This window comes from Callospermophilus lateralis, chromosome 6 (assembly GCF_048772815.1).
Source record: "Callospermophilus lateralis isolate mCalLat2 chromosome 6, mCalLat2.hap1, whole genome shotgun sequence".
Taxonomy (NCBI): Eukaryota; Metazoa; Chordata; class Mammalia; order Rodentia; family Sciuridae; genus Callospermophilus; species Callospermophilus lateralis.
In genome coordinates, this window is record NC_135310.1 from 3,779,735 (window position 1) to 3,793,274 (window position 13,540).

The 13,540-nt window shown below is 42.0% G+C and overlaps 1 protein-coding gene across 2 annotated transcripts in view; it reads left to right on the top strand.

The window, feature by feature from the left end:
* Positions 1-13,540, top strand: part of Pde10a (phosphodiesterase 10A) — a 263,627-nt gene that overhangs the window by 152,324 nt on the left and 97,763 nt on the right. For both annotated transcript variants that reach the window (XM_076858046.2, XM_076858047.1), the window contains exon 3: positions 2,301-2,329. In XM_076858046.2, coding sequence (XP_076714161.1) covers positions 2,301-2,329 — 29 coding nt within the window. The remainder of the gene's footprint in view (positions 1-2,300; positions 2,330-13,540) is intronic.

A 13,540-nucleotide genomic window follows, 5' to 3' on the forward strand; every position in this document is an offset into this window, starting at 1 on the left:
AGTTAGTGGATTCTGATCCCCAGCCCTATTGAAGTTTGCCTCAAAGCCAAGCACACAGTGAAGAATATGACAAGTGGCCACAGACCTTTGACCAAATTGGTGGCTATGTGAGCACAATAGTATTAGTATAATCTGAATTTCTTTAAGCTTTGTAATTAAGGTGGATTTTTAGTAAAATCCCATTTTGTATCAAAGGAAAAATCAGCAAACGTGATCACAAAAAGTAATGAATATGCACACAATTACAAGGAATTATAAAATACTTAACATTGAGTAGTTACCATGAAAGGTATACCGGTAAGTATTTACTATAAAAAGTTTTTAGTACTTACTGTGAAACCCTTTGGGAAATGTTTTTTTTTTTTTTTCCCATGAACTATTCTTGCTAAGGCTTTTAGAAAGTATTAAAATGATGTTTTGATTGTGGATTCTTTATATGTTTAAAAGAATGAATTTGTCTTTAACAAACATAGATAAGGTTTTCCTAAAACATCATTTTCCTTGTTTATTCATCTCCCTGGAATGCAAGCTATTGGGAGCAGAGATAAGTGCCTGGTGCATATGTTTCCTTGGTACTCACTTGCTGAATGAAACAGTGTTTGTGGAGTCCCTGGGCAGCCTGGGAATCAGTGTCCTCTGTCGTGAGCCTTTTGGTTGCCAGTGAGTGGCTCCAAATCTTATGTCAGTGGAATTTCTTTCTTTTCCATGGTTCTGTACCCTTTCATTTCAAAGTGGGCTTCCTTGCTGGACTGTGTGAAGTGCTGTTTCTGCTTCCATCTGTCCATACAAGGTGCAGGTGGAATCTGCAGGGGACGAAGGCAGCATGGAAGTCATGGCTTTAGCCCCGGGTCCCCATGCAGGCTGTGTGGACTGGCAGGAGGAGGCAGTGCTGCTGCTTTTCACTCTGAATATGCTCATTGCAGGACAACAAAGGCAAACTTGTTCTGTAAAGGTTCATATTTTTGTTAGGACAGTGTTTCACTTTAAGGCACCTTCCTCTAGGCGGCATAGCCAGTGACTGCAGGTCAGGGCTTTCGCCAACAGTGTGTGTGTGTGTGTGTGTGTATGTGTGTGTGTGTCTGTGTGTCTGTGCATGTGCTTTCTATCATAGACATGATTACTAGGGCAGATACTGGGCTCAGGGACCATCTATCAACCTACTAGTTGATAGATGATGTGATTTGGAACTAGATTGGCATCGGTAGGAATGGGTAGTAAGTAGTGAACTTGAGAAGAATCGAAGGATTAAAGAGCAAACAAACATCAGGAATTAGTGACCAGTTAATATGGACATTGAAGAAGGAAAGAGAATAATAACCTTGTCTGAATTCCTGAACCAGAGATGTGGGGCATGTTTTACCCACACATGCTTTGTGGTGACACAGGATGTGTCAGTGCAGTTACGCTAGCAGTTAGACTGGGGTTGACTGCTAAGGAAGACACAGTGCCCATGAACCTGTAGTCTGTTGCAGGATAATGACACAGTGCAGCACGCCATCATGTTAAGGCTGCCATCTGGCAAGGAGCAAAGAGTCTGGGGAGGCCAGGTTGAACTCCAGTAGCATTCCCTCTCTGTTAGTATCACACAAATGCTCTCTGGGTCACAAGACATTCAGAACCCTTAGATGGAAAGAGAATCTCTGCCAGCATGTTTCTCACACCCTGTTGATCATACAAACATCCTTTTTCCTGTAACAGCTCCAAGAGAAGAGCCCTTAAAGGGGATAGTGGTCTCATCTGGACCAGGTACAAGCCATCAGTCTCACTTGGCAGTCAACAGTGATGTGGAGCTGGTGTGCGCAGCTCAGCTGCTGGGGCCCATGGTGCCGAGAGCACCGTTAGCAAGTGTGGTTCTTGCCGGGCCAGGATGCCTGCAGTTACAGGCCTTATTTCAGCAGGAGAGCTGAGACAGTTCCAAGTCTGCTGGGTTGAGTCCTCACAGCACAAGTGTCATATTCACTGGGTTTGTATCATATAAAACAATGCAAGTGTTGGACCCCATCTAGATAATGTATTGCTTAATATGCCTCAGTGTGGCCATATTTGCAGGTACTTTGAAATCTTGAAAAGGTAATCTGGAAATGCCCTGCTGTGGTGATGGTATTTTGTTTTTCCTCTGCAATTAGTGTTTGCTTAGATTTGTTATGTTTAACCTTTATAGTTTTTAAAAAATAAAGTTATAAGATTTTCTAAGAGGAAGCATTGCAAAAGAGCCTTGAATTTGTTGAGAGTAAATGACATACTCTGAATTTCAGAAACTGCTCAGAGTTTCTAATTGTGTTTTCCCCTTCATCCCTTAGATGAATCAGCTCCTAAGGAAGTCAGCAGGGTAAGTAATGTAAATATCATTTCTACTACTGTTACAGGAAATAAGAATGCCTCTGTACATTTTCTCAGTATTCTAACATGTTAAGGTGTCAGAAAAATTGTGGCAAAAGCTGAGTGCCCTCTCAAAACATCTCTCATTCACACGAAATCATCAGCTGAGTAAGGTTGCAACTTGGAGGCTGCAGGGTTGAGGACCTCTGACAGATGCATTTAGCATGGCTGGCATGTACTTATGGGGGTTTCTGAATCAGTGGCCAATATTCATAAGTGGAAATACTATAAAAAGAGTTGGATTTCTACCTTCTCTTGTAAAGCCAGAAGATCAGGTAGCACCAACACAGCATTCCCAGGTGGCAGCAGTCTGCTAAGGCCAGTAGCAGAGGCCACTTTCAGATGCCTCCCGTGCTGTCCAGTTCTCTCAGTCCCTTGTGTGGCGGCTCTGCTCAGGTGTGTTCTTGTCTGACCCCCGCTTCCAGTTGGTGCACCTCATTTTTGGGAGAACAAAAGGTGATGCCTCTTCTGTGTGACATTGTGTGACACTTCCAGAAATACTAAAACACCATTTTCATGTCCCAGAGAAATACTAATGTCGACTTTTGAGATTTAGCAAACTTGAAAACTCAGAGGGTATGAGGGTTGAAAGCATTCAGCATCTGGACTGAAGAGTGCAAAGTTATTAGTTACTTCATAAGAAAAAAGTCTTCTAAATTTGGATTAAATATTGAAAATAATCAGTTTCAATTATATCAGATGCAACCTAATGTAAGAAATAACTGTTTTCTGTAAGATATGAATTTAATTACAACAGAATCACATATGGAGATTATTTCTTTATTTTCTTTATTTTTTTAATTATATATTTTTTAGTTGTTGATAAATCTTTATTTTATTTATTTCTATGTGGTGCTGAGAGTCAAACCCAGTGCCTCACACATGCCAGGCAAGTGCTCTACCACCGAGCCACAGCCTCAGCCCTTATTTCTTTATTTTTGATTGTACGAAGGAAAAAAATTCTAAAATGATGAGGGGCTGGGGGGCTGGTGGCCAATAGGATTTCCTCTGTCCGTAGCAGCCTGACAGATTGATGGCCTTCCCTGCATCCCAGCACTCTCTCAGGTGCTGGCACCTTCTAATTTCACTTCTCTAGAGCTCTTGTGTGGGAGAGTGGGCGAGTCTGTGTACCCCAAGATGTGCGGAGAGGTGAAAAGGGCAGCCCAGGATCTTGGCATTTGCTAGGAGCAACAAAATAACATTATAAACTGATGTCTGAGGATAAAGGGGGATTGGGACAGGTGAAATTGACCAGGGTTATAAAATCCTGGGTTCTTGAAACTGGCAAAGTTGCTATATCACATTTTTGAAGCTGTACCAAGCTTTCTATAAACCAAGGGTTAGTAGGAAGAAAACCGCAGTTTATTCATCAATAATCTTTTAAAAAACAGACTCAATTTCATGTGTAGGGAATGACCAAACTCAGCTAACTCTTTACAACCTTGAAATTTTAGACTTTGTTGTTATTTTTGAGGGAAGTTGGAGAAGGAATGCTCAAAATAGGTGCTTCCCATCTGAGTGTTTTCCTTCTGTGCTGTTGTATTGATAACAGAGATTAGAATTGCACCTTGGACACCTTTCTTGTGTCAGTGAATTTTCTCTGTTCAGCTGTTTAGTGAAACCATGTCCCTTCCTCCGGCAGCCCAGGTTTCTAGCCACAGGACTATGACTGGCTTTGCTGTGATGCCCCTGTTGTGTTGTGGGGTGGGACACAAACGGGAGCGTGTATCTTGGACGTGCTCTGCTGGGCTTGCTTCCCAGTGATGTGGAGCGATTTTGTTCCCACTGGGCGTCACAGTGCCACATGGTGACTTCAGGCCATCAGAAGCAACTATACATAGTGATGTTCTTTGTTCTTATTTTCTAAAATTCTCTTGTGCCAAATTTAAAGAAAGCCCATCTCTGAGAATTTCTCCGTGTTTGAACTGATATCCTAGAAAAGCATCAGATCTCTAAAGTTTTTGTATTCCCTTGTGAATAGGCCCCACTTCTTAATCAATGCTTATTTCACTAATACTCTGGTTTCCTTTTAGAATAGTATGCCACAGATTTAGTCTGGGAATTAGAAATACTAAGGGCCACCTTTTGACGTGTTGACTGGCCACTGGGCTTCTGTTTAAACGCATCCACTGTCAAAAAACCCCTCTAGAACGAGGTCCCAGGCCCAAGGTCCGCCACTCCCCTCCTGGGCAGCTCCAGTTCCTGTGCAGTTCCTTCTCCCTGGGAGCCAACAGCCTCCCCTTACTTGCCTCCCCTAGAGTTGGTTGTGCTTTCATGGAGTCTTACAAAGGCTTGCGTGCAACCTACTGTGTGTATGAGCTCTTTGAATACAGGCAATGTGTTCTTTCTACTCCAGTAAATCCTTTTAGATTTCTTTTCTTCCTGAATACTTCTTTAGGATCTGGACTGACATTCTTTTGACAAACCATATATTGTTAATACATTTTTAAAATATGGCAGCTATAACATAATACTACAGACCAATTGTGGTTTGAACTCAACAAGGTGAGGGAGGAAGATACCTGTCTTGGTTTGGAAGGGGTACACTGTGGGTACAGTTGTAAGGGAGGTCTGGAGGGTGCACTGTGGGTTCAGTTCTAAGGGAGGTCTGGAGGGTACACTGTGGGCACAGTTCTAAGGGAGGTCTGGAGGGTACACTGTGGGTTCAGTTCTAAGGGAGGTCTGGAGGGTGCACTGTGGTACAGTTGTAAGGGAGGTCTGGAGGGTGCACTGTGGGCACAGTTCTAAGGGAGGTCTGGAGGATACACTGTGGGTACAGTTGTAACGGAGGTCTGGAGGGTGCACTGTTGGTACAGTTCTAAGGGAGGTCTGGAGGATACACTGTGGGCACAGTTCTAAGGGAGGTCTGGAGGATGCTCTGTTGGTACAGTTCTAAGGGAGATCTGGAGGGTACACTGTGGGTTCAGTTGTAATGGAGGTTTGGAGGGTGCACTGTGGTACAGTTGTAAGGGAGGTCTGGAGGGTGCACTGTGGGCACAGATCTAAGGGAGGTCTGGAGGGTGCACTGGGGTACAGTTCTAAGGGATGTCTGGAGTGTGCACTGTGGGCTCACTTCTAAGGGAGGTCTGGAGGGTGCACTGTGGGTACAGTTGTAAGGGAGGTCTGGAGGGTACACTGTGGGCACAGCTGTAAGGGAGAATAGCTTTTCTAATAACTATAGGGCATTTCTGTAATTGACTTTTCAGTAAACTACTTTTTTTTTCCTTTTTGTGAAACCAAGTCAGACCTGTGTCTTCTGTTACTCTTCTCCTGTTTTTTTCCTCTCCCTTTGTCTCCCCACCTGCCTGCTTACCTGTCGTTCATTGTTCTAGGGTGCTGGGAATACATGGTGAGCAAAATAGTTTTCTGGTTCTTATATTCTAGAAGGAGCTGGTGGAGATAGTTGAAAAACAGTTTTTGAAATACATGTATCAGCCATTGATAAATAATAAGTTCATAGAAGAATGAAGAAGAATAGGGAGATAGCCAGTTACGGTGGATAGGCAATGGTCAGGAAATGTTAATGGTTTGACATTTGAGCAGGCATCTGAAGGGAATAAGAACACCAGCCAGCAGGAGGCAGCACTTGCAAAGGCCCTGAGGTGGCCAGGGACTGATGCAGAGTGAGATAGGAAAGTGAGTGGGAGAAGAAGTTAGAGTGAAAGGGTCTTTCAGGTTTTACAGTTCACTCTGCAGCCTTTGGATTTAATTTTGGGAACAGTTGGAAGTCATCAGGGAGATTATATAGAGAAGAGCAGTGACCTGACTTACAGGTGAAGAGAATTCCAAGCTGCTGACTTGGGAGCACACAGGAGGCAGGGCCGAAATAGCCCTGGCAGGAGTCCAGGAGTGCAGGCGTGGAGGGGGGTGTCCAAGACGAGGGTGTGAAGGTGGCACGTGAGCAGAGGTTGGCATGTGAGGAAGGAGCAGCTGATGGACTTGGCTCCAGGGTGGTGTTTGGGGAGGGAGGAGAGGAAGCAGACTCCCAGACTTTTGGTGGACTGTTTCCTTCCACTGCCAATGGGAAAGGCAATGGAGGAGTGGAGTTGAAGGAGGTGGAGAGATCAGCAAGTTGACTTTGAACATATAGACTTTGGCTTATCAGGTGTGGAGTTAAAATATTTAGAAAACGAGTGTGTATGTGATCATGTGCAGGAAAGTTCCCTAGTGGGGTCATGTATCCACACGTGGAGCACGTAGATGTGAGACTAAACGACCTTGTCTAGGGGGCTTGTCTGCATCTGCGGAGGAAAGAGTGGAGATCTGAGCACTAAGCTCTGGTCACTGCAGTGGGTGGTGGAAGATGTGCAGGAGCCAGCAGACAGAGGAGGAGAACCAGTGAGGTAGGTGGGACCAGAAGGTGCCCGCATCAGTGTGTTGGAATCCTGATGGCAGGACTGTACACCCTGCTGAGAGTCTCAGTTTCATTTATGTTGTCTAACAGATCACACATTTCTGTGTTATTTTAAGCTACGCTTTTTAGTAGTTTTTGCTAGTTGTTTTTCTATGCCCTTTAAAAAAAAATTATCTTAGGCCAGTGCTGATGGTTAATAATGTGAGATTATGTTGAATGCTTTCTTGAAACCAGCATATTTTGACCAGTCTCATATATTTTTCTAATCATATGTCAACAAATACTAATTCCACCCCTGCTTTTCTAGGCTCTTGGAAAACATCAAGAAACTAGACAGAAGGAATTCCTGTCCTTGTGGCATTTGCCTTGGGTGGGGATTGAGTCAGAGATCACACATGAAGAGCGCGTGCCTGTGGGGACAGACAGGGGCAGGCCGCCAGGGTGGTGCTGGGCTGGGTGTGTGGTGGTGTGTGGCCTGGGGAGCTCTCCTGAGGAGAGACCTGGGGCAAGTGGCCAGGTCCTGGGTGGCAGGGTGGGGAGACTGCAGAGCCCAGGATCAGCCCCTTCTCTGTGCCTCCCTTGTTCTCATGGAAGCCGCACTCTGAATCCTTCCTGTCGCTCTGAGTGACTCTCACTGCTGTGGTGATAAAGCAGTTCCCATTTAGAAGTAAGAAGGATTCCTGACAAGAAGGGGAGAGAACACCAACACGAGAGACAATCTGGGTGCCGTGCCCAGTTGCTCGGGGAAGACAGGTGGCAGCCAGTCTGCGTTCCAAAGGCTGCTGTGGGTGTTCTCCTGACACGCTCATGTCCACAGTTGTGAGGGAGAAATCTGAGCTCATTCTCACTTTTCTTAGTAAAATGGGTTTTTTTAATTTCTAAATACTTATAAAAACTATCACTTGCTCTTATAATATATATAAATATCTTAACTTTTATTAACTTAGCCAAGTGTCCAGGAGCTTTCTCAATCATGTGAAAAGACATTCTTTAGTTCACAGTCTTCTTACCTTCATTTCCTGGTGCCTTGATTCTCCCCATTTGTTTCATTCTTTTCAAGATCACCAGGTACCTGTCTGTCTCTCCTTTTCTTCTGTTCTTTGAGTAATTGTTCTAGAAACACTCACATTTATTTTGTGTCGTTGACTTGAACTTCAGCATAATTCTCTTGTTTCTGTTTCTAATTTCGCTTAAATTCATAATGGCGCTTTTAATTAAAATTACATATGTGTTTGGGTGCTTCTCTTCATTTCAGCCTGTTTTACGATTGCGTTGACAATCTCATAGTGTTCATTCCACTTGAATTTTCTTGAGAGAGTTCACAGCAAATGCTTTCCCAGAGTTCATCTTGCATATCTCCTTCCTCCCACATCGTCCCCACTAGCCTTTACCTTGTGTACACTGGTGTAACACTCCCATCTCAGGTAGTTTGGGTACACTTTAATGGTTTTCATTGTAGTTATATATGTCAGAGGAGGCATTTGTTGATATGTGTTTAGTGTTTGTCCCTGAATGGCATTAGGTCTGCCACTGTACGTTTTCCTCATCTGTTTTGACTGTTCGTGTCAGTGTCCTGTCAGACACTGTTAGAGGGCTAGATAATGCGGTTCAGTGGCACCACTTTATTTTAGAGTGACTGATAAAGGAGTCCCGTGGGAACTCGAGCTGTGGACATTCCCAGAAGGGAGTTATCACTTTGATTTTTCTCTGGGTGGACTGAAACAAACTGCTCTACTGGAATCCAGAGTTCATTATCTTGTCTTCATTTTAACTAGGCGTAGACAGGGTGACTGTGTCCATTTAATTTAGTGTTTTATGTGCCAAGTTAGCGGGATGCTCAGTTCTCTGGGTGACTCATGAGGCTTCTCTGGGTTTCTGCTCAGTGTGTTTGTGTTGTGGACCCAGTCTGAACTCACATCCAGCTCTTACGACATTAAACTGCATTCCTTTGTCCCTGCTTTTCCTCAAATATTAGTTACTTACTTTAATAGACAGCATCTTTTTTTTTTTTTTTTTTTTTGAGGAAGGGGAATTTTAACTAAGCTTTTGGTAAGCCCTTTTCACTTGGGTTTTGTTGGTGTACCATACAGCAAAGGTGTCTTGAAACTTATGGCATGCGGAAGATATAGTCACCTGGTGTCATCCTATTTTCTTCTTGTATTTACTTTTCTATGGTTATATAGTGAATTCAGGGAGGAAAAGGTCATAGATTGACAAATATAAAATAATTGTTTTTCCAGGAGGTAGCCAGCCTTTTTCTTCTGTGTGGTAATAACATATCTGTTTACTGTACCTAAGAATTAGAATTAGCTATTTGCTACTCACAACCACACACCTACAGATCAACTTCACACTATGTGGTAATCATTTCTGTCAAGGGAAGAAGTGTTCCCAGGAGGGAGGAAGGGTCCAGTTTAGGGCAAGAAGGAAACAAATTGCTCCTGCCTTGCATATTTGAGATGAGCAGGGATTTGCTGGTGGCAGGAATTCCCAACACAGCAGGAGGGTTTTCAGCAGGGAGAGAGAGAAGTGCCAGGGCAGTCAGATGGGTGCACACAAGGAGCAGCGAGGGATGAGGCCCTGGTGACACTGACCTTTCTGATACAAGGGAAGCACCAGGACACATCAGCTCAAAACATTCATACCCTCGACCACTCTCTTTCTCTATCTTGCTTTTTCTTTGTTCATCTCAGTGTCAGGAGTGTATTTAAAAGTTTCCTTTATAGATTCTAGTTTATTTGAAGTCATTATTTTGTAATGACGATGTCACTCAAAAGTTTAAATCTAAGAAGGGTGCCCAAATACTTACACAGACACTGACAGTGGAGTTGGGACCTCATTCAGCCTAATGAGAAGTTGAATTAGGTTTCTTCTTTAACTTTCAAAATGTGTTTACTGTAAATTCTAACTGTAAGAGCAATACTCTGCTTTACAAAGAAGGAAAAAAGTTTCTATGACATTGAATTTTTCTTCTTTGTGGTGTATTTCTGTACTTTCACACAGTTTTCTCCTTGCTGTACAAATCCTTTTTTATGTACTTGTTTGATCCGTAGACTCATTACTTGGACAATCAACCATTTTTGTTCAACCATTTTGACAGAGTGCCGGACCCTGAGGAGTTGGACGGAGCTTCCTTGCTTGACATCCATTTTCAGAATGCAGCCTGTGAACCTTGCAACTGCAAGGTCCAGGGGGGATCCTGAGGCTTTGTTGCTTCAGCTCTTTCAATTCAATGCGAGAGTGAACTCTGTCATTCCCCAAATGAGAGGATTGATACAATCAACTCCCTCATACAACTTCAAATGAAGCTTCAGCAACTTCTGATTAGCTATGATCATAGTTACGCACCATGTCTAATCAGTCATTGACGATGAAATTTAGAATTTATGGAGTTTCTGTATCTGTTTGGAAAACAACATTGTGTTACTAATTTGAATGAATGAAAGACTTCAAAGCAAAGAATACCTGTGCCTTGAAAAAGTCATTAAGCCACTGAAAGACTGTGTGGGTGAGACACTGCCAGCACGAGATTCTGACCCTATCACCTCTTCAGTGGCAGTCCTTGTCCTTTTCATTTGTTTTTTTCTGTCAAATATGCACTTTCTTTGCTAATGGGGCTGGCCCTTGCTTGGTAACACAGGCTTGATGAGATTTCTTCACAGGAAGGTGGTCTCGATTTCTTTTCTTCACAGATGCCCCAGCCCAGACCCTGCCTCCATGACTTAGGTCATATCTTTCTCTGTGTGTTCGTGAAGCCTGAGCTCAGCCGACAGGAGCCCCTTGTCGTGTTTGGCTGCACACTAGTCTGCCCGCTCAGCTGTCTGCTTATTTCTGCACCTGAGGTTAAGTGTCACACTCTGTCTCACCTCAGGGAGGCCCCTTCCACCACCTGTGCTTTGACCCAAGTTGTCCACTTTGTCTGGAGCTGCCCTCATTCAGTTAGAGTCATTCATACTTGCATTTTTTTAAAAAATCAAAACTGTGTCTTTTAAGTATTTTAAAAAGTCAGTAAAGTCAGTTGTGAATATTTCTTCTGGCCTCTTCTGCACAATATGTATTTACATAGTAGTAATTACAGTGCGTATGCTATTTTCATTTGATTTTTCTTTATAATTTACATAATGCCATAAACATTTTCATTACCTTATGCAGTCTTCATATTGTCTTTAATGACGAAAAATATCCCACTGGGTTTCTGTGTCACAATTTTTCACTTTCTCATATTGCTGTTATATCTGACCCTGAATAACTTATCTTTTTGTGCCTAGCACATCTCACTTAACACAGTGATCTTTAGTTTCATCTAGTGTCTTTGCAAATAGGATTTAATTCCTTTAATGGTTGAATAGTATTCAACTGTGTATGCAGACCACATTTTCTTTGTGCATTTATCATTGATGAGCATTTGGGTTTTTTTCATTTCTTGGCTGTTTTGAATAGTGCTGCAGTAAACATGGAGTGCAGGTGTTTCTTCAACATGCTGACTTCATTTCCTTTGGCTGTATACCCAGAAATGGAATCCTGAATCCTAGGGTAGTTCTCTTGTTAGTTTTCTGAGGAGCCTCCATTCCAATTTCCATAGCGGCTATACTAATTTACATTTTCACCAATAGTGTGCAACGGCTCCCCTTATTCCACATCCTCACCAGTGCTTATTGTTTGTCTTTTATGATAACTATTCTCATTGGACTGTGATAATATTTCATTGTGGTTTTGATTCACATTTACTTGATTAGTGATGTTGAACATTTTTTTATCCCTTTAGTCATTGTGTGTCTTGAGAAATGTCTGTTGCCCATTTTTGAATCAAGAGTTTTTGTTATTGAGTTTTTTAAAATTCCTTATGTATTCTGGAACATGTTCAAACAAAATATTAGGTATAAGGAACATGAGTTCCTTATGTAACCCCTTGTCAGACATGCAGTTTGAAAATATTTTTTCCTATTCTCTAGGTTGTCTGTATTAATTTTAAAAACTAAAAGGAAATGTTTTAAAAGCAAAGGGACACATTAATAAAATATGAAAGAAATTCCTAGACCAAAATTTAAAATATAGAGGTGATTAGTAAGGCTAATGTAGTTACCTAAGTAGATCAATAAAATGGGCTAGTTTTACTTTTTTATAAGAAGTAAAAATACACAATCATTTGGAATGAAAAGGGGAATATAAATGTAGATGATAAGGAGATTATTAGTTATTTAATAGGTAGTACTCTAGCCTCATATGTTGGAAAGTTTAGATGAAATGGTTAGTTGAGGAAATTATAAATTATCAAAGTTGATTGAAGAATAATTAGGAAACCTCAATACACTGTTAACCAATGAAAAAACTTTAAAAAAATTAGAGAAAACCACCTAAAATCTCAGACATTCCTACATTGCATAAAGTCTGTATTTCAAAAACTAGGTGATGAAGTCATCCCAGAGAAGATTATTCCTGATAGAAAAACTAGAGTACTGTGGGGAAAAAAAATTACATACTTGAGTCCCAAGTTTTCGATTTTGTGAACATGATAAATATTTCAAAGTTACTACAAGTGGTATGTTTGTTGCTCAGTTTTAAGTTTTTATAGGTGTTCCACATATGGGATGATGAAACAACGAATGAAACAAATTAAAAGGCTGTTAATCATTTTTATTCGTGCAGACATAAGTACAGAAATCCTAGGTAAAGGAATTCAATAACTTTTCATTGCCAAGGGTGATTGACAAGGAGAAGTCTAGTTCAATAACAGAGAGCAAATTGCTGACTAACTCAGATGTGTGATGTAAGAACAGAGAGAAGAAAGGCTGCAGTTGGGTTCTGCTTGAGCCAATGGACGGGGGTTGCCATATCCAGAGGGGGAACATGCAGGAGGCACAGGGAGCCTGCATGTGTGGAGTCACTGCAAGTGCTGGGTTTTGTAGGTGCTAAGTTGGAGATGCGTAATTGATTTCTATATGGAGATACTAAGTACTAAGTTAGACATGAGCCTGGAGTTTGGGTAAATGGCCTGGATTAGAATCATTAACTTTGAGACTCATAGTAAGATGGGTAACTTAAGAGCCTCCTGAGCCAGGGTGAGGCCACTTGGGAATGTGGACCAGCCCTGGGATGTGACATTCAGAAGCCTGAGATATAGAAAGAATTTGCAAAGGAGACTGAAAAGGAGTCTCCAGGAGGCAGGAGGAGAACTCAGGGGCACTGTGCCTTGAAGTTGTGAAGAAATCGCTTCAAATGGAAGACAATAGTCAGCTTACTTCCTGCTGGTACTCAAGGGTGGTGACTTTGAGAGTTGCCATGGGTGGGGTGTGTAGTGACTTCTTTAATGCTTCTATATACTTCTGTTTCACTGGAGTGGTTAGAATTATTTTAAAAAATAACGAGACTTTGTAGGCAGCAAGTATAGACGGTTTTATGGAGTTTTGCCTCTTGAAAGGGAGTAGGAGAAAAATGGACTGGTAACTAGATAGGAAGGATAGTAAGACAGATATTTTGTTTTGAGCATTTTTCTTTTAAAAAATAGAGTAAATGATAGTATGTTTGTGTATTTGTGGAAGTGAACCAGTAGAGAGAGCAAATGCAGTGATGCAGGAGGTGATGCAGGACAGAGAGCAGGGCAGCTGCAGTGCGCAGGAGCTCCCAGAGGGCCTCCAGAGCCTCCCACATATGTGGCTCTGCCTTTCCTGCCTCCCTAATGACTTGTTTCTGCCTTTCTGTTTCTTTACTTACTATGCTATGTAAAAGGGGGTCTTCTAAATGCTTATCAGAAAGATGAGTTATAGCCAAACAAATAAAACAGTTGAAAATAATAAGGAGAAAAAAAAA